At 45.5% G+C, this 24,744-nt stretch overlaps 1 protein-coding gene across 1 annotated transcript; it reads left to right on the forward strand.

Annotated features, from left to right (window-relative positions):
• The first annotated feature begins 9,227 nt into the window (after positions 1-9,227).
• On the forward strand, positions 9,228-23,967 carry GIP (gastric inhibitory polypeptide). Its single transcript, XM_084615726.1, has 7 exons — positions 9,228-9,311; positions 13,851-13,950; positions 18,902-18,992; positions 19,647-19,793; positions 20,122-20,253; positions 21,723-21,815; positions 23,870-23,967. Exons 3-7 carry the CDS (start codon positions 18,919-18,921, stop codon positions 23,877-23,879), a joined length of 456 nt encoding a protein of 151 aa, XP_084471852.1. The 5' UTR covers positions 9,228-9,311; positions 13,851-13,950; positions 18,902-18,918; the 3' UTR covers positions 23,880-23,967.
• Positions 23,968-24,744: the final 777 nt, after the last annotated feature.

Below are 24,744 nucleotides of genomic sequence, written 5' to 3' on the forward strand. Positions count from 1 at the left end.
AGATGAAGGTCTGAATTAGCCTATGAATATCCTCTGAGTTGCTGAACATTAACTAAAATCTGCTAATTTAAGTAATTTTTTGTCAAAACACAGAGGTAAAAGAGGATCTGCAATTCAGGACAAAAGATCAGAAATATACTTTCCTTCTGTGAAAGGACACTTAAATCAGGAATATATGTGAGATTTAAACATGGAAACAGGTCTGCCTCAAAGAGAAGGAGTGTTTCAGATGAAAATGGTTACAGTTGCAGCTTCCCTGGGGATCTGAACATTTCATAACCTTGTAGGTGCTTCAGTCAAAAACAAAGCAAACACTGAAAGGGGCTTTGGCTCAAACACCAAATCACATCTGAAAAAGTTCCCTTACCTTTGTTACTAACACCAACTTGAATTGTTAAACCTTAAAGATGGAGGTTTTGAAAATCTACATTTCTCTCCATCGCTTTTTGGTTACTGTTTTTGCATTTGATTCAGTCTCCGCTGGTCAGTTTCAGGTTTGTCTCTAGGCAGTTTCAGCTTCTGGATCTCCAGGACTAAAGCAATGTGATGCTATGTTTGGGTTTACAAACTTCCAAAGAAAGGTTGTCATTTAAACAAAACAAAACACCATTTTCATTTACATGTATCATGAAAATGCTTTTGTTCCATTTTGGTTGTGCAAGCCCCCTCCTTCTTTGCTTTAGGAGAAAACTTTAAATTTGGAGTCTTGAGCAGGTTGGGGAAAGACCTGTAACTGTATTTCAAGGGCTACTGTGAAAGGATACCATATTCCCTATAATTTTTCACCAGATAACAGGTTACTATTTTTTACAGCAGAATTTTCTAACCTACAAGTTATGGTCTCTCTATCTCTCCCCTCCACCTTCTCCCTAACAGCTGATGTGAAAAAAATGCTAGGGGCTTCCCCTCCCTCCCCTTCATGGTTTGTATGAGTGATGTAAAGAGTGGGGTTTGATACAGTGAATAAACAAAATTTACTCAGCACATAAAGCATTTAGGAGGATGAATTCTGCCCCTGCTGAACTCCCACTGACCTTACCTCAAGGAGGAGGTGATCTCTTTAAACCTCAAATCCCCCTCAGTGGTTACAAAACACAAATTCAGTGTTGTCCTCACAGTGTATCTCTATCAGATCCTGATGGAGTTTGCTTTTTAAAAGGGAAATGTATGATCTGTGAGATTAGGTTCTGACCTCACTTATTCAGAAGCTAATGCCCCTGTTCCAAATTTACACTAGTAAACGAATTCAGAACCTGGCCCTGTATATTCAGGTCATAATTCAAATCCTCTACTGAATGGAGAGATCTCTATCATCAAATGTCCCGTCGTCCCCCCCCCCCCCGCTTACCTTTGTAAAGTCTCTGTAACACAGAGAAATTAGTTGCTTGCTGCTTAATGCCATTTGACTTTTGTCTAAAGCTAATTAAATCATGCACAAAATCATTGCCTCTCATGGCATGGGACCCTCAAGCACTGGTTTATATTGTGGATCACTTAATAAATTAGAGATCTCTCCTGGACCAGCCCTACACACCTGTCTTGTAACAACAGTTATACTTGCCCAAAGAAAAAGTGATGTTAAGACAGCAGTAAACTCACTTTACTGCAGTGGCTGCTTGGTCCCAACTCCTTCCTGGTGTAACTGTGCTGTTAATTTCCTCCCCCTGCCATGAATACACTTCATCAGGACTGATTCTTTCCCCTCCTTACTTGAAGCTTCCACTGCTCTAATCTCTCCAGCTCAATTGGCTGTTTCCTTCTAGCTAGGTCTTCGCTGCAAGAAATAGAAAACCTTTTTCCATAGGGAAAATAATAAACAAACTCTTAATGGAGACAAGACACAGGTAGATTTTACCTTGATGGCGCTAGTCCAGGTGAACCCTATCCCACCATCTGGGGTATACTTCATCATCATCTAGACACACTGAGATAAAAACAACAGGGTTTTGTCTCCACTAAGGTTTTTACATTAAGGTAGCTAGCTTGATGTAAAAACTTGCCTTTTTTTTCTTTGCATTTATTTAGCCTTTCTTTCTTTCTTTCTTTCTTTCTTTGTATCACTATAGAGCCCATCAGCCCTCATCATGGATCAGGACCCCATTGTGCTAAGGGCTGTACAAACACAGAACAAAAAGATGTCCTCTGCCCCAGAGAGCTTGCAATCTAAGAGCTGGATACACACAGACAGATGGGGGAGTATAAGTAAGCCTTTCTCCTTTTCTGTGTTGTACTCCAGTTTTTTGGATTTGTCCAAATATCTTGATTGTGGTTGAATTTTCAGCAAGGAAGGATCTGGAGCAGCCACACAGGTGAGTATAGTTGGTCAAGACCAACCTTTGGAAACAGATTCTAGGGCTTATTTGCAACAGGGAATGTCACTGCTTAACGGCATATCAGGTGTCTCACCTCTGTAACGAAAACTGTGTCATTGGCCATCTGAGAGCACAGCAAGCCGGGGCAGAAATGCAATTTAATATCCAGCACAGAGGGTGAAGCAGTGTTCTTCAGTTGTAAGATTCCCCGTGAGCATGATCTGAATCTTACTTGATTCTGAATTCAGATAAGTTTGATTCTTGGGGGGTGATTTTAAAGGCAGGTGACGGGCTTTGGATGCTGAGGCTGGCAAATACCACCACAGGGATCTGGAACTGTATTGGCAGGAGATGTGTAATGCCACACTCCTTGGTGGGATCAAACCTGTGAACTCTGGATCTTAAAGCATAACCCTCTGGTGCCTGATCTAAAAGATTTACCTTTGCTAGCCAAGGCTGTAGCAGATTGATCAGCTTTATTAAGGGGGATGGACAGCACTCCACTGAAGGGGTTTGGGTCACATCTACGCAGGGACTGACACAGAGAGTGACAGTAGACAATGCACCTGCCAAGACACAGGAGGAAGTGTGGGAAGGAAAACCTGCACCAGGGTTTATTCCTCTGCAAATTAACTGACTGGACCCATTGACTTCCAAGTTTACTTGTGTCTTAGGCAGGGGAAGAAAACTGGACCCTGAGATTCTGATGCCTCCAATCCCTTCTCCTTTACAAACAGCAAGGCTGAGCTAAGGATGCAACCAGGTCTGAAGTGGAGCAACTAGTTACTACAGGCCACGGGTGCATTGTAAATGGGATTGGTCATACTTTCACATGACCAGGAATGTGGGCTCACCCCACAGCATAAAGTCGTTTCCTCATGGAAAGTATGTAACTGAAATCTGTCTGGCACTGAACAGAACTGAGATTCTTTGGGTGAAGACAGCATTGGTTGGAGCACGCAGCCAGATTCCATCCCCACCCATTTATTCCCCACAGCCTGGATCCAGCATCCACCTAAGTCAATGGGAATCTTTCCATTGCCTTCACAGCAGGCTCGATTAGCCCCCATGTGTCGATCCCTGGACCCATGGAAGGATGATAGTTAAGAGGTGGTTAACCCCATTAGGAAAGAGTTAGATCAACTTGTGGCGGGGCCCCCCTGTGTGTGGATTTCGAGGTGGTGGGGAGTCGGGGATAATCAAGCAGTTGGGAAGTTAGCAAGAGGCATCCGCATGGTCTATTCTGACACAATGGATGGGTCCACACAAAGCAAGGAAGCCCATTGCAAAGGTACTGAAAGCATAAGATGCTCCTTTCACTTGCCCATGCGGTGCTTCAGTGCCGTGTTGTTTCTGATAAAACCATTGGGTGTATCCCCCACAGCTGCACTTGTCCCAGTGCATTCTGGGGCTCCTGAAACCCATTTCTCATAAGTCAGCTTTGCTACTGAGACAAGGGGAATTTGAGTCACCTCCAGGCGTGAAGCACTGCATTGTGGATAGGGTTATGGGGAACATGGAGAACTGGGGCAGCTGCGGCTCTCACGGCTTCCTGTGTATGCTGCAGAGAAACCAACACAGGTTGCACCGGTTGAGCGAGACCAGAGCGAAATGGTCCGACTGATGCTGGTGAGATGCCTGCGGTGAGGGCTCTGTGTGGATGTGAGGCATTGCAAAGGAGTTTCCAGCACAAGGCAACCGAAGTGCTGGGCTTTTGGCAACATCTTTTTGCCTAGTGTAGACAGGGCCTGCGCGCTGTTGGCAAGGAGGGCTATCTTCTTATTGCCGTGGAAACCAGGAAGGAGGAGATGGAACTGCTGCTCTCTCTGAGCTTCAAAGGGTGCATAGCAAGAGTGTGCTCTTAGCAGGGCTTTTGTTCTGCAGGCTCACCTGAGAAAAGGGAGGAAGGATCAAGAAGCTGGAGGGCAGTTCCCGGTAGGGGTTATTGCCTGGGAGGGTTGTGAATTCTGCCGATTCCCAGCAATGCAACCGTGTATTTCAGTGCATTATCCATCAGAGGTGTAAACCCCAGCAGAAGACAGCTGGACGTATTAAATTGCCCTAGGACAATGCACTAACTCAGCGGCTGTTTTCATCAGCTCTGGCCCAACATCCCATGTTCCAATGAAGGCAAGAGAGATGGCAGGGCTTGTGCCACTGAAGCGACCAGCAGAAATGCGGTATCAGCCAGGCTAAAGACAGGTCTGCTCCCTCTTCCTGCTGCCAGCCACGTTAATGAGGAAAGAAGATGAGCCACATCGGACGCTGTCAACGGAAACTCTCTGCCCAGATCGATCACCACAATGTGCAGCAGACAGACCCCTGCCCTTCTGTCTGCAACAATCACTTCCTATGTTGCTTTTGGCAGGGAGGAATAGGTCAGTGGTTTGAGCATTGGCCTGCTAAACCTAGGGTTGTGAGTTCAATCCTTGAGGGGGCCATTTAGGGATCTGGGGCAAAAATTGGGGACTGGTCCTGCTTTGAGCAGGGGGTTGGACTAGATGACCTCCTGAGGTCCCTTCCAACCCTGAGATTCTATGATCTTTACCCTGGGCCTTTCAAAGGGGACTTAGGGATTTAGATGCTGCTACCATTCAGTGGAGCACCTAACTCCTCAAACTTCTTTAAGAATCCCAGGCTTACACTCTTCCTCTCTCTTTTCTTGTTGAATGTGAGGATTTTCCTTCCCACCACCCCCAGTGACGATGTAAGACTTCAAACTTGTCTCCTCCTCAACAAACTCACTGAACGGAGCCCCACTCAGCAGTGACTGACACGCGGTAGGGCTGGATGTTGGGTGCCGTTGGTCATGTTTGAAGGAAAGGCTCCAATTTTCTCAAGTGTGAAATGGGAATGTGTGTTTCACCCGTGCTGCACTGAACAGCTGCCTTGACAACAGCTAGTGCAGCTATCTAAATAAGACCACCAGGAGGAAACTCTGTTATTCAGTCACTCGGACAGCAACCCAGGGGTTTTCGTGGTTATCACAGGCATGGGCAAGACGTTGCAGAAGAAACCTTTACCTCCCAGCATGATAGTTCCCCACTAGTTCCAGGTTAGGTGAGGGAAATCCCCTTCCTAAACCCCTCATTATTTTTGGTATTGAGGTAATTCCTGGGAGCCCCATCATGGGACCCCATTGTGCTTGGGGTGCACAGTGAGTTAATGTCTCATGAATTCTGGCTCCCATCCAGTATTCTTTCTACCCACTTGATCTTACTCCTTCGTGTCTGGGTTCTCAACACCTGACTGCCCTCGCTTTTATTTGAATGGCCTGTATAACCCTTTAGAAGCTGGTAATATTTTCTCCCATATGTACAGCTGATATTTTAACCCCTCCTAACTGTGTCCTAGGGAGGATCCATTTGCTTAACCTATTGTTTCCTTTAAATTGTTAATATAAGTAACTTTTTGCATTTACTTGTTGCTTTTCATGATCAGCTACTTTCCAAATATTGGGCCACATTAATCCCTGGCATCATTCCATTGTCATCAATTACTTTATAGGGTCTTGCATGTGATATATGCCATCATGTGCCAGCAATGCCCCTCTGCCATGTACATTTGCCAAGCTGGACAGTCTCTACGCAAAAGAATAAATGGACACAAATCAGACGTCAAGAATTATAACATTCAAAAACCAGATGGAGAACACTTCAGTCTGTCTGGTCACTCGATTACAGACCTAAAAGTGGTAATTCTTCAACAAAAAAACTTCAAAAACAGACTCCAAAGAGAAACTGCAGAACTGGAATTAATTTGCAAACTGGACACCATCAAATTAGGCCTGACTAAAGACTGGGAGTGGATGGGTCATTACACAAATGAAAAACTATTTCCCCATGCTAATTTTCCCCCCTACTGTTACTCACACCTTCTTGTCAACTGTTTGAAATGGGCCATCCTGATTACCACTACAAAAGTGATTTTTCCTCCTGCTGATAATAGCCCACTTTAATTGATTTGTCTCATTAGAGTTGGTAAGGCAACCCCCATCTTTTCATGTTCTCTCTGTGTGTGTGTATATCTATATCTATATATATATGTATCTTCCTATTGTATTTTCCACTCCATGCACCTGATGAAGTGGGGTTTAGCCCATGAAAGCTTATGCCCAAATAAATTTGTTAGTCTCTAAGGTGCCACTCCTTGTTCTTTTTACTTTATAGGGGTGTTTGTGAAAGTGCAGTTCAGCAGCCATTCATTTGCCACTTGTCCTCCTCGGGAGTTATAAACTGAGTGGGAATGTTCTGAAATCTGATGCTCTATAAGGCAATAATTAAATGATACCGGAGCTCTCCAGGCTGCTTGTCAAGAAGATGGCCCCGCATTTCTGTGCCTCTATCTGAGTGTACGCTCCTTCAGAGCAGGGTGCTTGGAGACACTTGCCTTCGTTGTATGATTTCTTATGTGGATACTTGCGAGGCCGTGTCTGGCGCAACGTTGCTACTTTTGTGTGGTGGCCATGGATTGAGGGAAGGGGGGTGTGGCTCTGATCACGTCGGTACCAGCAATGGCAGATCTGGGGTTAGGCTACAGGGCAGAGTGGAATGTCTGTAATAATATAAATGCTGTGAGAGCAGCTGTGAATTAGGGTTTATGGGTTCACTGGGGATGCATAAAAGCTAATGGCTCCCCAGTAAGACTTCCTCTCCACTCCCCTAGACAGACACTTCCTCCCTTTAGGGGGGACTCTCCTTCTGAAAACCCATCACGGATTCTTGAGTACACCCTCTGCTCTTGCATCTTTGATCCTTCTCTCAAGTGTGATAGGCCAGGCCACTCCAGGGGGCATTTCCATGGCAGCATCAGCTGTGAGCTACGCCATCTCTGACTCATCCCTCTTGGACTATGGGGCCTGGAAACCCAAGTGTTCAAATGTCACAGAGGAAGCTTTTGGTCCCCCGTAACTGCACACAGACACTCACAAGTCAAGTAACACCCTTCCTTCACACCTGATTTATTATCCACCATCACTGCAGTCAGCATCAACTTGTCTCAACATGAATCTGAACAGTTGCTGCCTGAAACCTGGCTCCTGGTGCCTAGTTGTTAAAGCCTCACTCTCCCATTCACACTTCTGCAGGTGCTTCCTACCAGGTCTTTTGCCTGGCTAGTTCAGACAGCCCCTTCCCTGACTCTGGGCCTCTCTTCTCCATTCAGACCAGCTCCCTCTTATGGGAAGTGCCACCTCTAGGTTGCCATCATGAGACCCGAAGTCACCTGAGCCCACCACAGGCTCAAGCCTTGAAACCAGCACCAGTGACTCCATGTGTCCCCAGGAGTGTTACAACAAGTAACTTGCCTTAATCCACCCTTGGATGGGGTGATGAGGAGAAGAGATTAAATGAATGGTAAAATGGCTAGGGAGGAGCTCCGATCTGAAGTGGGTGTAGGCTGGGATGGGTCGAGTCATTTCCACAAAGCAGATCGATCCCCTCCCGTCTTTGAGAAAGCTTGCTTGACTGTGTGGTGTTTAAGGGGGTGGGCGTGGTTTCTCCAATGTATGTCTACGGGGTACGTTCAGGCAAAGCTGGGTGGCAAGGCGCGTGAGCGAAGGGCTTGCACTGTGATTTCAGCTGTTTGGGGCATGCTTGGACTGTGGAATAAGTAGCCCAGCATAAACCTGTCCTAGAAAAGCGAGCTGTGTTTGATAACAGCAATGGCATCCACTCCCATAGCTCATTGAGCAGTCTCGCTAGGGTGGACAAGGCCAGCTGAGCTCAACACCCCATGTAGCTGGACACCCGTTTGAACGTAGTGCCTGGCACACTCTGCGGCAATCAGGAGTGACCTCAGAGGTCCAGGCCAATGGGGAAAATAGCTGTCAACACTGTGCAAAGTGGTAACGGGGGGGAGCCATTTTGGCCCCCGGTTTAAGCTGCGGCTGCCCCAGGTGCAGGCAAGGCCAAAGCCACGGAAGATTTTGCCAGTAGATAGACAAAGGAAACGAGTTGCTGGCCCCATCTACGCAGGAGTTTTAGCTGTGCTCGGAATCTGTTTGTAAAAGGGTTGTTGCTCAGATAGCTAAGATGCTTTAGAGTAGGCAGCCTAAGATGGTTTTCTGGCTGCTGTTATCCAGGAGGCAGACCGGCTGGATCACAATGTAGGAGATATCATGCTTATAAGCACAAGCCACGTAAGACACACCTCTTCTTGGGGTAAAATGGTCGGTATTTTTGCCTGGCCAGACACAACTTTTCAGGGTGGCCAGCCAGGCAAAAATACAGGCCATTTGACCGCTCTGGTGGTGGGAGGCTGCCCAAGCCAGCTGGGGCTCATTTGCTGAGCCGTTCTGAAAAAGCGGCCCCCAGGATATGCCGACACTGCACAGTTAACCCAGGCATCTGCCTTATACCTGGGTGGGTTAGCCAAGCCCAGATCTGAGCATGCCCACGGCAAAGCCTTACCTGTGTCACTGTGCCCTCTTTGCTTCTGCACTCACCCCTGGGTGCCCAGATCCTGTGCTCCTGTGTGCTGAGACACCCTGAGTCTTTCCCAGGCTACTGTGTCACTTGCAGGGGAACTTGACTTGTCCTTTGGGAGGACTATCAGCCGGTGATTTAGCCAGGGTCCTAACTGCAAAGAGGACGGGTTCCAGCCCAAGTGAAAGCAGGGCCTGGGTTGTAACTAATAGCCCTGGCCAGGGAAGCTAGTCTTAAAGCACCTCCAAACCCAGCGCGTTTTCTGTGTGGAGGGTACAGGGGGTTGGGCTAAAACCCAGATAAGAGCCCGGGTTAACCATGCAGTGAAGATGGGTGACTTGCCCACTACCCAGAATCACAATGAGTCTGTGGCAAAGCAGGGAATTCAGCCAAGGTCCCCCCCTGAGTCCCCCTCCAGTACTTCCTTTCCTGTGTATCTACTTTGCAGGGTTTCGCTAATTAATTATTTCAGATGCTCTGAAATCCTCAGCTGAAAGGTGCTACAGAGGTGCCGAGTGTGAGCACACCAAATATTGAGAGTGGCAGGCAATCTTGTACCATAGATTTGTTAACGGTAAGTTTGTGCTTTCGTTACTGTCCTGAACTGGGGCCTGAATTAGTACACAAAGATCAGCCATTAGCATTATTAAACCATAGATAGTTGGGAAACAAAATTAAATGCAGGCAACGCTGGTTCCATTCTTTAATTTCAGAGCAATGCTACAGTTCAGTGTGGCTCCCAGGTGAATGCACTGAAATCACTCTAACTCAGAACAGCCGGTCAGTATTTAATGTTGCTGGATTTTTATTTCACCCTATTAACTTCACATCCTACAAAGGAACTTAATGAAGGGAAAACAAATGTGTTGCACTTTGGAGAAACAAGATATCAGAGTTGGTTGGGAGTTCAGTACTCAGAATACATATAATAAAGGGCTTGGGATATACTATTCCATCTTATTGATTAGCAACCACACTCAGAGCGCAAATTGGCTATTTGTAGCTATTTAGCACTCTTATATCGCATCATTAGTACAAGGACATTAAGGTAGCAGCTTGGGGTGGGGGTGGGGGGCTGGCATAATAGGTCATTGGTTCAAATCCAGGCCAGATTAAAAGTCGTTACTTTTTGGTTAATGAATAATTTCCCCTCTTCTCACACATTCTACCTAAGGATCTCGACTGCTAAAGAATAAAATCTCAGCACCCTTCTGATGAAGGCAGATGGGGAAACTGAGGCAGAGGCAAAGTGACTTATGAAAGCTCAAACATCAAGTTGGTGGCAGACCCAGGAAGAGAACCCAAGGTTCCTATCTCATGGTGGAAAACAATGATTTTTCTCAGTCTCAACCATTTCCAAAGTTTGACTAGCCCAAGAGGCAACTACAAGGCACCATGTGGTATTCTATGAAATTGCCAGGCATGCTGTAACCAGGGTGTAGTGTGATGTAGCGCTTACGAGCTCTAATAAGACATATGAAGATGGGCAGTGCAAAATGAGGTGGTGTTTCTTACCCTGCTGCAGTGTGGTTAACAAAATGGCTTCGGTCGTTACCATGTCATGATCTCTCCATTTCAGATCCAGCCATCCGTATGCACCTAGTTAAGGACGGGGTTATCCAGGCTTTGAAATAGCTGGCACACACCTTTCTGAAGCTACTGGCTCATACTCCGGAATCTGTTCCATTTAAAAGGAAAATGAAGGCCTTCACTAGAAACTTTTGCCAGGATAGTGATTTTGCTTTCGGGGGTGTGATTTTTTTTTTTTAAGGACATTTTTATACTGGGAAAAGCCCGAGTGTAGATGCAGTTTTACCGACACCATGTCCTTCTGTCAGGATAACTTGTTTCATTCATGGAATTGGTGTAAGCTGTATGGACAAAAGCATTCTGTTGCTGGGATAAACTGCATCTCCGTGGTGCGGGGAGAGGGTAGCCGGCGCAGCACTACCAGCAAACCCTTTACAGTGTAGACAAGATCTGAGAGCTTGTCTGCACTTGAAACACTAGAACAGCACGGCTGCAGCTGCTCCATTATAGCACTTCAGTGTAGACACTCACTGCAGCGACAGGAGGGCTTCTCCCGTCAGCGTAGTTAATCCACCTCCCTGAGAGGTGCTAGTTAGGTTGTCAGAAGGATTTTTCTCTTGAACTAGCACTGTCTACCTTGGGGTTACGTCAGCTTAACTACCTTGCTCAGGAGGTGTGGATTTTTCACACCCCGAGTGACATAGCTGGTTCGTCTTAACTTTTGAGTGCACACCTGGCCTGCGTCTCTAGCTGTTATGGTTGCTAAGAAAACATGAAAACGTGATCCAAATGTAATGGATGTGTTGCTGAGTGTGCAGAGAGCCTGGAACAACAGCTCCGAGAAGTGTGCAACACTCCATTCATCTCAGGATTTGTCTGCCCTGGAGCTGAAAGGTGTAAGTTCCAGTTTAGGCAGACATACCCGCACTAGCTGTGATCGAGCTAACATACTAAAAATAGCAGCGTAACCACCATGGCACAAGCCACGGGACAGAATGGCCATCCTCAGTATGATCTTTTCTTAAACCCTAGGTATGTTCTCAGGGTGGCTATTCCCTCCCGCTGCCCTTGCAGCCCTGGCTGCTATTTTTAGCTCGGTAGTCAAGTACTCAAATACCCAGTAAAGATAATTTAAATATCAGTGCTGTTAACTATTTCATTCCATAGGTCTGGACTACGCAAATGCTTGTACCAGAATAACATTTTTGATTATTCGGGTTGATTTTTTACCAATGTAGTTATACCAGTGCAGCTCCCAATGTGGATGCAGTTATACCACCGTGAAAGTGTCTGATACCAGTAAGGCCTTGCTTGCTACCCTCTAATGCCGGCCCTAGCTTTTATATGTAGAAAATAGTTATTGTGGCACAGGTGGGCTATGGAGTTTTTATAGCATGTTGGGGGGGTGGAGGCTCATAAGAATGGCCCTACTGGGTCAGACCAAAGGTCCATCTAGCCCAGTATCCTGTCTTCCAACAGTGGTCAGTGCCAGGTGCCCCAGAGGGAATGAACAGAACAGGTAACCATCCAGTGATCCAACCCCTGTCGTCCATTCTCAGCTTCTGGCAAACAGAGGCTAGGGACACCATCCCTGCCCATCCTGGCTAATAGCCATTGATGGACCTATCCTCCAGGAACTTATCTAGTTCTTTGTCTACATTGTAATTACAACTGTGTTAAGGAATCCAGTTACAACACAGTTGCATCTAGTCCACGTTGTTATAGAACCATAGAAATGTAGGGCTGAAAGGGACTGAGAGAGGTCATCTAGTACAGTGGTTCTTCACCTTTTTTCATTTGCAGACTCCTATGAAATTTGGACTGGAGGTGCAGACCCCTTTGGAAATCTTAGACATAGTCTGAGGACCCCAAGGGTCTGTGGACCACAGGTTGAGAAGCACTGATCCATCCCCTCTCGCTCATTCCCAGCTTCTGGCAACAGACGCTAGGGACCCCATTCTTGCCCACCCTGGCAAATAGCCATTGGCCTCAAGAAAAAAAACCTTGGGAACCCATGCTCTACTCAGCACCGATGAGGCCTCAGCTAGAGTACTGTGTCCAGTTCTGGGTGCCGCACTTTAGGAAAGATGTGGACAAACTGGGGAGAGTCCGGAGGAGAGCAACAAAAATGATCAAAGGTTTAGAAAACCTGATTTAGGAGGAAAGGTTAAAAAAATATGTTAAGGGCTGTTACAAAGAGGACAGTGATCAATTGTTCTCCACGTCCGCTGAAGGTAGGAAGAGAAGTAATGTGCTTAACGTGCAGCAAGGGAGATTTAGGTTAGAGGTTAGGAAAAACTTTCTAACTATAGGGGTAGTGAAGCTCTGCAAAAGGCTTCCGAGGGAGGTTGTGGAATTCACAGGAGGTTTTTAAGAACTGGCTGGACAAACACCTTTCAGGAGTGGTCTAGGTTTACTTGGTCCTGCCTCAGCGCAGGGAGTTGTATTGATGACTTCTCAAGGTCCCTTCCAGCCTGCCACTCCTATGATTCTATGAAGACATGGATGGTTCTCATTTGATAAATTTACAAATGGAATTATATGATGTGGTCGCTGAGGATAACAGGGGATTGGACCTGCTGACCCAAGCGGTCCCTTCCAGCATAGGTGCTCAAACTGGGCATGCTAGGCGGCCTGCCACACCCTCAGCTTGAAGTGGGTTCCATCATATACAGGGTTTCGAGTTTGGTTCAATGGCTCTCAGCACCCCCACTATACAAATTGTTCCAGCATCCCACGTCCTATGTTCCTTTCACATATACCCCTTTTATACTAGTATAACTCCATTGGGTCAGATTCTGTGCTGCACCTCAGAGCTGATGCAGCACTGGAGACTGAGGGAAAAGGTGGCTTTACCCCCTGCTCCCTTTGTGCTACCTTAATTCTGGCATGGTTAAGGGCCTGCCCAGCTCAGTGTCCCCAGGGGCTGCTCTAAGTTATGGAGGTCATGTATAACTGCCTATGAGCGGCTCTGCTGTCCAGAGCCTTCCTGCCATGCCTCTGATCCAATCTCTCTCACCCCTGGGAACACCCCAGTACCCCGGGCTGCACAGGAAGGCAGAGTAAGGCAGCCTACAGCACCTCTAGGCTGGAGCGGGAAACCTCCCATGCCAGGTGAATTCCCCAGGGATTCTATCAGAGCAGCATAATGGGGCCATAGTGGGGGAGACAGAATTGGAGCCACTGGCTTTAGTGCAGTGACTCCTGCTTCATACCAATGTAAATGAAAAGAGAATCAGTCTCTGGATTGAGTAACAGCTGGCCATTTGCATTTGGTAGAGGAAGTGAGGGGAATTAAGTAACATTGCCCCACTTTATCAGACCCTACGAAACTGGATCTGAAAGGAGGCACCATGTGGAGTTCAGTTCTGGGCCAACACAGTTTATGCCATAACTATTATGCCCATAACGTGCACTAGTTCTTAATTTTGTGATACAACCATGCTTAATTGCCATTAATGTAAACATATTTTAAAAGCGTATTTTCCTGCTCTGTAGGTCAATGGACCTAATGTAGCTGATCTAAGTGGCTTTGATTTGTTTTAATTAGCTGACTGGTTTCCTGTTTATTTCATGGAAATAGAATTGGTCCATCGCACCGGGTGTATATAAAGGGTCTGAAGGTCCCAAGTTGAGACCTGAATCTGCTGGAGTCCTAAGTGCTACATCGGAGGACCAGGAAGGTAAGAAGCTAAAATCCAATCTCTTTATTTTTGTAATCTCTTCTCTAAAATAATAGTGTGATGGCAGCAAAGGGCTTTGACATTCTCAGGTAGAAGGAGGTATAAAAAGTAGGAATGTAAGAGCTTCCTTACTGGTCAGATCAATGGTCCATCTAGCTTACTATCCTGTCTCTGACAGTGGCCAGTAACAGAGCTTCAGGGACAGTGAACAGAACAGGACAATTTTGGAGTGATCCACCCCTGTCTTTCTCTCGTAGCAATGAGAGGTTTAGGGTCACCTTAAGCATGGTGCTGCATCCCTGATTATCTTAGCTAATAGCCATTGATGGATCTATCCTCCATTCACTTATCTAGTTCTTTTTTGAACCCAGACATACTTTTGGCCATCCCAACATCCCATGGCAATGAGTTCCACAGGTTAATTGCATGTTGTGTGAAAAAGTATTTCCTCTTGTTGGTATTAAACCTGCTACCTATTAATTTCATCAGGTGACCCCAGGTTTTTGTATTGTGGGAAAGGGTAACTAACACTTCTCTATTCACTTTTTCCACGCTATTCATGATTTTATAGACCTTAGAACCGTAGCACACTAGTGGTTAAAAATCTCCTGGAATGATGGCAAACTTGCAGGCTTGTTGGTAAATTTGGCAGCAGTGAGGTAGAATATTCTGCACAAACGAGAAGAATTTTGGGTGACCAGGGGCTTTGTCTTATATAGGCAACTATCTCCCCCTACCCCTGAAAAAACAAAGTGTCCCTATTTTTCATACTTGCTATCTGGTCACCCTAGAAGAATCAGACGGTGCACTTACAGCATTGCACAGGACAATATCAATTCTTTAGAGCAGAAGCCAGCTGTCAAGAGACCTGGGGTCAGCTCTGTGCCTCTGTGGGGGCGCTGCATGGAAGGCTTGGTCTAAAGAAGAGGGGAGGGGTGTGTGAGGCAAAAGAGACTTTAAGCTTCTTTTTGTGTCCTTCCAATTCTGAACTGCTGTTGGGGCCAAAACAACCACTGGTGCAATCCAGGCAGCCCAAGAGTGGCTCTAGAATCAGATCATGGCAGCCTCACCAGGGCTGCCTGTGGCTTATGGTGCTAGCCAGAATAGCTCTAAAGGACTGTCCTGTGTACGACCTTACCACCTCCCATTCCTGGCTCCTCTCCCAGCATGCCCCCAAGAACATAAGAATGGTCCTACTGGGTCAGACCAAAGGTCCATCTAGCCCAGTGTCCTGTCTTCTGACAGTGGCCAATGCCAGGTGCCCCAGAGGGAATGAACAGAACAGGTAACCATCAAGTGATCCATCCCCTGTGGACCATTCACAGCTTCTGCCAAACAGAGGCTAGGGACACCATGCCTGCCCATCCTGGCTAATAGCCATTGATGGACCTTGGCCTCCATGGATTTATCTAGTTCTTTTTTGAACCCTGTTATGGTCTTGGGCTTCACAACATCCTCTGGCAAGGAGTTCCACAGGTTGACTGTGCGTTGTGTGAAGAAATATTTCCTCTTATTTGTTTTAAACCTGCTGCCTATTCATTTCATTTGGTAACCCCCTAGTTCTTGTGTTACGAGAAGTAGTACACAACACTTCCTTATCTATTTTCTCTACACTAGTCATGATTTTATAGACCCCAATCTTATCTCCCCTTAGCTGTCTCTTCCAAGCTGAAAAGTCCCAGTCTTATTAATCTCTCCTCATATGGAATGCATTCAATAGCCCTAATAATTTTTGTTGCCCTTTTCTGAACCTTTTCCAATTACAATATATCTTTTTTGAGATGGGGCGACCACATCAGCACACAATATTCAAGATGTGGGCGTACCATGGATTTCTATAGAGGCAACATGATATTTTCTGTCCTATTATCTATCTCTTTCTTAATTATACCCAGCATTCCATTTGCTTTTTTGACTGCCGCTGCACAGTGAGTGGATGTTTTCAGAGAATGATCCACAATGACTCCAAGATCTCTTTCTTGAGTGGTAACAGAATCGGAAAGCATAATCCCATCATTTTATATGTATAGTTGGGATTATGCTTTCCGATGTGCATTACTTTGCATTTATCAACATTAAATTTCATCTGCCGTTTTGTTGCCCAGTCAGCCAGTTTTGAGAGATCCTTTTGTAGCTCTTCACAGTCTGCCTGGGTCTTAACTAACTTTAGTAATTTTGTATCATTTGGAAATTTTGCCACCTCATTGTTTACCCCTTTTTCCAGATCATTTATGAATATGTTGAATAGGACTGGTCCCAGAATAGATCCCTGGGGGACACCACTATTTACCTCTCTCCATTCTGAAAACTGACCATTTATACCTACCCTTTGCTTCCTACCTTTTAACCAGTTACCAATCCATGAGAGCACCTTCCCTCTTATCCCATGGCAGCTTACTTTGCATGAGAGCCTTTAGTGAGGGACCTTGTCAAAGGCTTTCTGAAAATCTATGTACACTATATCCACTGGATCCCCTTGGTCCCCATGCTTGCTTGCAATGCAATGCTTGTTCTGGCGGAATTCTCCTTTGGCTCCTTGTAGGCTGCTTATGGCCCCTGTATACCATCGGAATAGCATATAGAGGCTGATGGGGGTGGGGAAGATCCTTCCTCTAGCATCTTGCCATGGTGGAAAGGTTTGTGTGTTCCGGTGACCCAGGGAGGTATGTTGGTGGGAGTTTTAACTCCTGGCAGGGCCACCCAAGCTGGACAGGTCAAAGGGTAGGGGCCAGACGAAAAGCAGACCACTTGCCTTTCAGGTTGGGAGTGGAGGGACAAGCCAACAGCCTATCCTTGTAAACAAGTTAAGTTATAGTGACATGACAAGGTAGCAATGCAGGCAAACCGTATGATCGAGGGGGCCGGCAGAGCCGTTTTTATGCCGTACGCAGTGGCTGATAGTGTGGGAGGAATTTGGATTCAGAATTTCATATCAGAACCCCAATCCTGCAATACCGTTAAAAACATCATCACATTACTGCGCTGACTCAACTCTGAGTTTCATAAAGTCTCTTAACCGTTTAAACCTTTTTCTCCTGGCTCGGGTAAATTTAACATAATTTGGGAATGTTTTACTATATGTTTTCCTTCTCTTTCATACATGGTAAAATTCTACCCCTAGCCCAGCTTGACCAAAAATTACCTTTTAAGTAAAACAATGTTCTTCCACAGATTAACTATTTTTATATATGTAACAAAAAGCATTTGCAAAAAGGAACAACACCAGTTATTTTAGCTTTATGCCTTTTAAAATTCAAAATTAATCAAATACTATTCAACTTTGCATTTCATGTAGATTCTTTTTGTAATTCTTTAGCACATTCTGTAAACATTTATCTTCTATTGTTTTAGATATAAGCATTTGAGGGGTTGTTGTTTAGCTATACATTTGATTTAAATATGAAACATTAGATTCTTGATTCATTTGATCTTGATACATTTGATTTAAACACTATCCCTTTGATTTAACCACTATAATGTGATCTTGATTCACTTGATTTTTGATATATTTGATTTAACCACTATACCTTTGATTTAAACACTATCCATCTGATTGCTTTTCACTTAATAAAAGGGCTTCACAAATACTTTTAAATGTCCTGTTTTTCCAGAAGTGAAAAAGGTGTCATTCATGAAACGGCATCTAAAATTTTCACAATTTCTGTAAAATCATAAGTAAGGGACTGATCTTGGAACTATTTAAGAATATAAGTAACTTTATTTATGTGACTAAAGTTACTCTCATATAAAAGTGATTGCTGGACTGGACACCTAAATGCTGATATATAATGATCTTTTTTATTGTTGTTAATAATATTAAAACTCAGCACTGCAGCACATTTCCCAAAATATCTGTAAAAGAGAGTGAGATGCTGAACAACAAAATGTTTTCAATGTGTTTTGCTATAAATACAATGAAAAGACAGGATGATATTTTTGAAAAGCACTTGGAGAGCTGAGATGTTAATTCAAAGCAGTCAAATGCCCAATGCGTTTTGAATTTAAATCTGGAAAAAAACACGTGGACTAGTGACAACTCAAAGACGATAGCTTCTTGGGTACTGATCCAAAGTGCTTTCAAGTCAACAGGAGCCTCTCCATGAACTTCAATGGACTTTGGCTTATATCTTTAGTCAAAATCCTACCCAACTGAATGGAAAAAGGCCCGTTCATTTAAATAGAAATTAGATTGGGCTCATAAATCCTGCAGAAATGTTACATAGAATAATCTTCCCATCAGGATGTCATATTATTACCATTTATTATGTAAGGGCCTAATCTGAAGCTATTGAAGTCAATGGCAAGACTCCCACCCATTTCACTGGGCTTTGGAGCAGCCCCTAAAGCAGCATAGGGGTACACAGCCCTTTTGCAAACATGGAGGAAGATAGGGTCTTTGTGTTTGTCTATGGTAGGGGCACTCCGGCACCTTGGCTATGCCATTATAACCCTGTAGTGTGGATGCAGGCTACAGCGACGGATGGGTTTTTCTGTTGTTGTAGGAACTTCACCTCCCCGAGCGGTGGTAGCTAGGTCTATGGAAGGGTTCACCTGGTGCCCGAGCCGTGTCTACGCCGGGAGGTTAGGTCAGCATGGCTGTGTTGCTCACAGGTGTGACTATTTTACACTCCTTAGAAATGTAGCTCAGCCAATCTACATTTTAAGAGTAGACCAGGCCCTTGCCTCAAGGAATTTACATTCTACCATGTATTGATGATTCCGATATAAAACCGTAAAGTGGCAGGGAATGGCTTTGGGTATGGTGTGTGCAGAAGTCACTTTGTGTTCAGGAGAGACGAGGCTGTTCCAAGCATAGGGATAGGATTCATGCATTACAGTCACACACGCAAATTACACACATCTCCTTCAGCTTGCTTTCCTGTTCGTAGATCACTTGGTTGTCTGGCCTTGTTGGTCATCTGTATTGCTCACACTTTCTGTCTTCCTTCAGAGAAACAAGCCAGGAAAATGGTGTCCTTGAAAGTTCTTGCTCTGCTCATGGTCTCTCTGAGCCTTGTTCTGACAGAGGAGAATGACTTCAGGTAAGCCACAAACATTTTCAGTGCACTTTAGACCTCCAGTGATTTCACTGGGCACTGGATCAGATCCTTAGCCAGATCTCACGTGGTGTATCTCAGTGCGCAGAGAGGCGAGCAGAGAGGATGATCAGGTATAAGGGAGATTTGTCAGCCAAGTGCCCTGAGCACAGGGATGGGAGCCAAGAATTCCTGAGTCCCCAGCTGCAAACTTCACATGCAAATGAGCTAGAAATAAACGAGGATGGCTAATTCCTCAGGGGTGACAGGCTTGGATGGCTCTCATGTATTGAAGCTGGTAAAGCCACAGGCAATTATACAAAATGGACATATGATATAACTCCTCCCCCGCGGCCCCCCGTAAACTCACTCCCACAGTGGGACACAAGTGACTCCCACTGAAATCAACAGGAGTTACTTGTATCCTGAGGGATGGAAGGAAAGGTGGGAAAGGAGGATCCGGCCCCTGTGTACTTCACTAAGTTGGGCAGGCACTGGGGGAGCCTCGTCATGGCATTAGAGATATTGCAGCTGGTAATGAAATGTCACTAACCACAGTCATGAAATGGGCATTTGCCTTGAGCTAGAAGCAGGGGGGCCTTTGCAATGTTTTCTCTCTGCCTAGCCATGATTCGCTCTGTGTCTCTCCTGCATTCTCAGTGCCAACCCAAAGAGTCCCAGCACCAGAGCCATACAGCGACGTTACTCCGAGGCCATCCTGGCCAGCGATTACAGCCGGACCATGGATAACATGCTCAAGAAGAACTTTGTAGAGTGGCTGTTGGCCAGAAGAGAGAAGAAAAGCGAGTGAGTCTTTAGTGTTGCCATTGTCCAAATTTCAGGCTGTCGTTGGCCACACGGAAGCATATGGAGAGTGCAGAGCCCAGAATATGTTTCTTGCATGACAGCAGCAATGTTGTGGGTGCTTGAACCCCAGGAAATGCTTCTGTTCCATGGGGGGGACACAGCACAGCAAGTCTCCCCTTTGCTATCTAAGGCTGCCTCCTTTGGCAGCTGTGCTGCTGGTCCATGGCATGGGGAGGGAGATGTGGCTCAGAAATCAAGGAAGGGAAGCATGTTACCACACTCTGGTGGAAACCCAAGGTCAAGTCCTCTTTGAATTTTGCCTTTCCAGGAACGCCATCGATCCATCTAAGAGGGAAGCTGAACCCCAAATGTCAGTTGTCAGTGGCCCAGGCTTGGAGCTGGCCTCCCAAGGGGCTCAGGACTTCTTTGTCTGGCTTCTAAAAAACAAAAGAAAACAGAGGTGAGTTCTGTGACTGGAGAGCTATTTGATTGTGGAATAGTATCCCCATTGCAGGACGGGATCCCCAGTGGTTGAGTGATTTGAAGGAACACTTTCAGATTATAAAGCTTTGTTAAGAATTAGAGAGAGTTGAAACTTGGCATTTCCGATCTTTAATTGGGACGCTGGTAACAACATGACTCACAACAACAAATTCTGCTGGAAAACAAAGTGTATCCCTGGTGAATTCTAAATGCAACTGTCAATTCATTCCATTCATGGCCCTCACTTTTATGCACAGCAGAAGGTTTAGGAACAGGTGTGGGGGTGTCAGAGAGTTTGTAGAATACCCCACACCCACAAACACACTGGTCACCATGCACCCTAGAACTGCAAAGAGGAGTGAGCTCGACCAACGGACGATCAGTGCCACATTAATGACTCTGTCTGAAGGGCTTGTCATGTCAGAAAGGGGTTAAGTCACTCACGTTTCCTTCCTAGTTAGTCAGCAGGAACGCCTACAGCCGTTGAGATGTCCTCTTCATTCTGCCTTCCTCACTGAAGCTTTTATATTGTACAAGAGAGCCTGGTTATTAAGACCAAAACACCCTTTAATTTAAACTGCCTGTCACTGCTTATGGCTTTGCTGGGATGCTCAGACAGCAGCTTGGGGTCTTCTATTAAGGAGCAAATGACCGAAGGGAGATTGTCTTGCCTGCTGCAATAACCAGGACTCCAAGTGGCATCTTGAGGGACAAGCCTGGATCCATGCAGGATTACCTAGATCAGGTCCAGATTACCTAGATTGGTCCAGATCAGGAGGCAGAGATTTATTTGGGAGGTTCCTCAACACGGGGGGTAAGACGGAGGGAAAGCCATGCTGTGCTTTCAGAGGGAAAGAGCGTGGAGGGATACATTTCGTAAAGGATAATGCGGAGCATTGAGAGAGGCAGAGAGGAGGGAAACACATGCCCCTGACTGGGGAGTCCTTGAACAGTTAGAGCCAGACAGCAGGTGAATTCAGACAAGACCCTGAGCTGCAAAATTTGAATCTCGCTCTAAACTTTCCCATTCAGATCCAGTTGATCTGGGCCCAACTGAAATTCTCTTGGTTTTACCCTCTGATAAGAGAATCACTGTCCAGTCTGCCCAGCAAAGCAAGTTCTCTTTGACATTGGCACTGCTACCTGTGCAAAAATTCTCACCTTCAAACCTCTCTTCCGGGCAACCTGAATTGCATGAGCAAATTTTCTAGTGAAGACAAGACTTTGAAGCTGAGAAGGAAGCTTGCTCTGCCAATGCCCCATCCTGTATCTGTCCAGTGTAAGACTCCAGTCTCCAGGGCTGGCAATCAAACATCTTCCAATAGCACTAAAGCGAGTGACTATATTTGCAAGCGAAGGAAAACACAAAGCTGCGGGTCATGGGGGGAGATCTGTATTCCTGGCTTCTTATCAAATCCCTGTTCCTCTGATTTACATTTGTTGCAGTCTTACTGCTCCCAAAGAATCTGATCACTTGAAAGACGTTCTGAGCCCGGAGCTATTGGCGTGGCTGATGTCTGCTGATCTCTGCAGACCAACGTGAGTGGCTGTTCTTCCTAGTCCTGTTTTTTAATGCTTCTCTTCAGTTCCCATCCCTCTCGCTCTCACTGTACAAATAGCTGCATAGAGGTGCTGGGCTGCTTTGGTGACAGACTTTAGATTTCTTCAGCTAATGTTCAGGTCAGATCATTAGCTGCCCTGGCACAGCCCAGGAATAATGTCTTCATCCCACCTTAATAATAACATAACATACATGAGAACAGCCACACTGGATCACACCAATGGTCCATCAAGCCCAGTATCCTGTCTTCTGACAGTAGCCAATGCCAGAGGTTTCAGAGGGAATGAACAGACCAGGGCAATTATCAAGTGATCCACCCCCTGTTGTCCAGTCCCAGCATCTGACAGTCAGAGGCGTAGGACACCCAGAGCATAGGGTTGCAGCCCTGACCACCTTAGCTAATAGCCATTGATAGACCATGAACTTATTTAATTCATTTTTTGAACCCAGTTATACTTTTGGCCTTCACAACATCCCTTGGCAAGGAGTTCCACAAGCTAACTGTGTGTTGTGTGAACAAGTATGTCCTTTTGTTTGTTTTAAACGCGCTGCCCACTAATTTCATTGGGTGACCCCAGTTCTTGTGTTATGTGAGGAAGTAAATAACACTTCCCTATTCATTTCTCCACCACATTCACGATTTTATAGACCTCTGTCATGTCCCACCTTAGTATCTCTTTTCCAAAAATCCCAGTCTTTTAAATCTTTTCTCATATGGAAGTTGTTCCATGCCCCTAATCATTTCTGTTTTCCTTCTCTGTACCTTTTCTAATTCTGGTATATCTTTTTTGAGATGGGTTGCCCAGAATTGCACTCAGTATTCAAAGTGTGGGCGTACCATGGATTTATATAGTGCCATTATGATATTTATTGTCTTATTATCATTCCTGACATTCTGTGTGCTTTTTTGGCGGCCGCTACACATTGAGTGGGTGTTTTCAGAGAACTATCCACAATGAATGAATAGTACGAGGGGGGCCATGATAAAAGGATGTAAAATAAGGAACGGTCTAGGGAAGAAAGATCAGGAATTTCTGTTCTCACAGTCTCATAACACAAGAACAAGGGGGCATTTGATTAAACTAAAAGGTGGGAAATAAAAACTGTTTAAAGGAAATATTTTGTCACACAACGTGTGATTAAACTGTGGAACTCACTGCCACAGGAAGGTGTTGAGGCCAGGAATTTAGGAAGATTCAAAGATGGATTGGACACTTAGAAGGATATCAAGAATATGTACCACTGTCATAATTAATTATGACAATTTTCAGAAGGGATATTAAGCCTTGTGCATCAGGGTTTAAGCTGATCTCTTTTAGAGACCAAGATGAGACCTGGAGGGTGGGGGACAGATTGTCTCATATCTGCCTACTGTGGGGTTCGTGCACCTTCCTCTGAAGCATCTGCTGCTGGCCACTGTACTTGTCAGACTTTGGATCTGATCCAGCCTGGCAATTCCTGTGTTTCACCTTGACATGTCATGAATTCTGGGAAGGTCTGGGAGTCCCTGCAGCTCCCTGTGTAAGTTAGAGCAGTCCTAGGGAAAGGAAAGACTCTTCATTGACTTCAGTGAGCTTTGGATCAGGGCCTTGGTGCCCATTGCTCTGCACAACAGTGTGTGTAGGTGGGTATTTAACAGCCAAGAACAACAGGGTAAATGCCTATTCTTATGAGAAGTAAGATGCTTAGATACAGAGGTGATGGGCACCTTAGAAATGCCATAGAAAGAAAGCTGGAGAGGATCTGTAATATCCACCCAGAGCAAGTAGAAGCTTGGGCCCAGCTCCACAAAGTTATTTAGGCTACTAACTTCCATTGATTTCAATGAAAATGCAGATCTGGGCCTGTTTCTAGATACCATCTAGGAGACCCCAGCAGGGTAAGTTGCACGGAACGCTGTTTAGAATGATGGGCTCCTCCTGAATTCGAACCCACAGCTCAGAGAGAGAATTATTCCTGCCCCCCCACTCCAAAAGGCTTGAATATAGCAACACATAACATTATTCCTTCTCCCAATTATCTGTTTTCCCAGGACTCAGTAGCCCCAGGACTCTCCAGAGGAGCTGTCTATGCACTCTAATAACGGACGTGTTAAGAATGAAGAAGGATTTTGTAGCCACTTAGCTCAGTATTCCCCCTCTGTGCATATTGTGCTCTTTGCTACTGTAAACAATAAAGAAGGTAGTCTGAAGCTGAAATGAGACTGAGATTTTTTTTTTAATTAATGGAAATATGACAGGATGACTGGGAGGATTGCCAACCCTCCAGGATTGTCCTGGACTCTCCAGGAAGTAAAGATTAATCTTGAATTAAAGATTATGCCATGTGATGAAACCTCCAGGAATACATCCAAGCAACATTGGCAACCCTACCAGTGGTCCCTTTAAGAGTGAGTGGGCTCCAGGGTACCAGTGATTGGTTACCTTCTGCTGAAGTGGGTCTAAGGGACGGCTCCTGAGTCTTATATAGGGAGGAGACACAAAAACAAGGAGGAGAAAAAGGAAGAAGGTAAGTCTAGTAAGAGGCACCCAGAGTCCTGTGCTAGAGAAGAAGCTCGTCTCCAGAGAGAAAGCTCTGAAAAGCTGGGGAAAGGTGTCAGGGTGCAGATAATGCTTAAAGAAGAAGTTTGTCTCCAGATTGAGAGCCTGACAAGAGATCACCTGGTGAGGGGGCAGTGGGATGTCTAAGCATTGATTTAAGATGGTTCAAGGAAGAGTGGAATTGTTGAACTGGAGAAATTGAAAGGAGAAGGAGAGACTACTATTGTCTCCGGACTTTGGAGTTTAGGACAAGGTGAATCCTCCTGTCTGTGCGAGTGAGAAGGTGACTTTGTCCCAGTAAAGAAACCCAGGTTGGGCATCAGCATGGATCATCCTGGTGTAATTCTAACGTGGAAGCCCTAACTTG

This window comes from Lepidochelys olivacea (assembly GCF_965140295.1).
Source record: "Lepidochelys olivacea isolate rLepOli2 genome assembly, chromosome: 27".
Taxonomy (NCBI): Eukaryota; Metazoa; Chordata; order Testudines; family Cheloniidae; genus Lepidochelys; species Lepidochelys olivacea.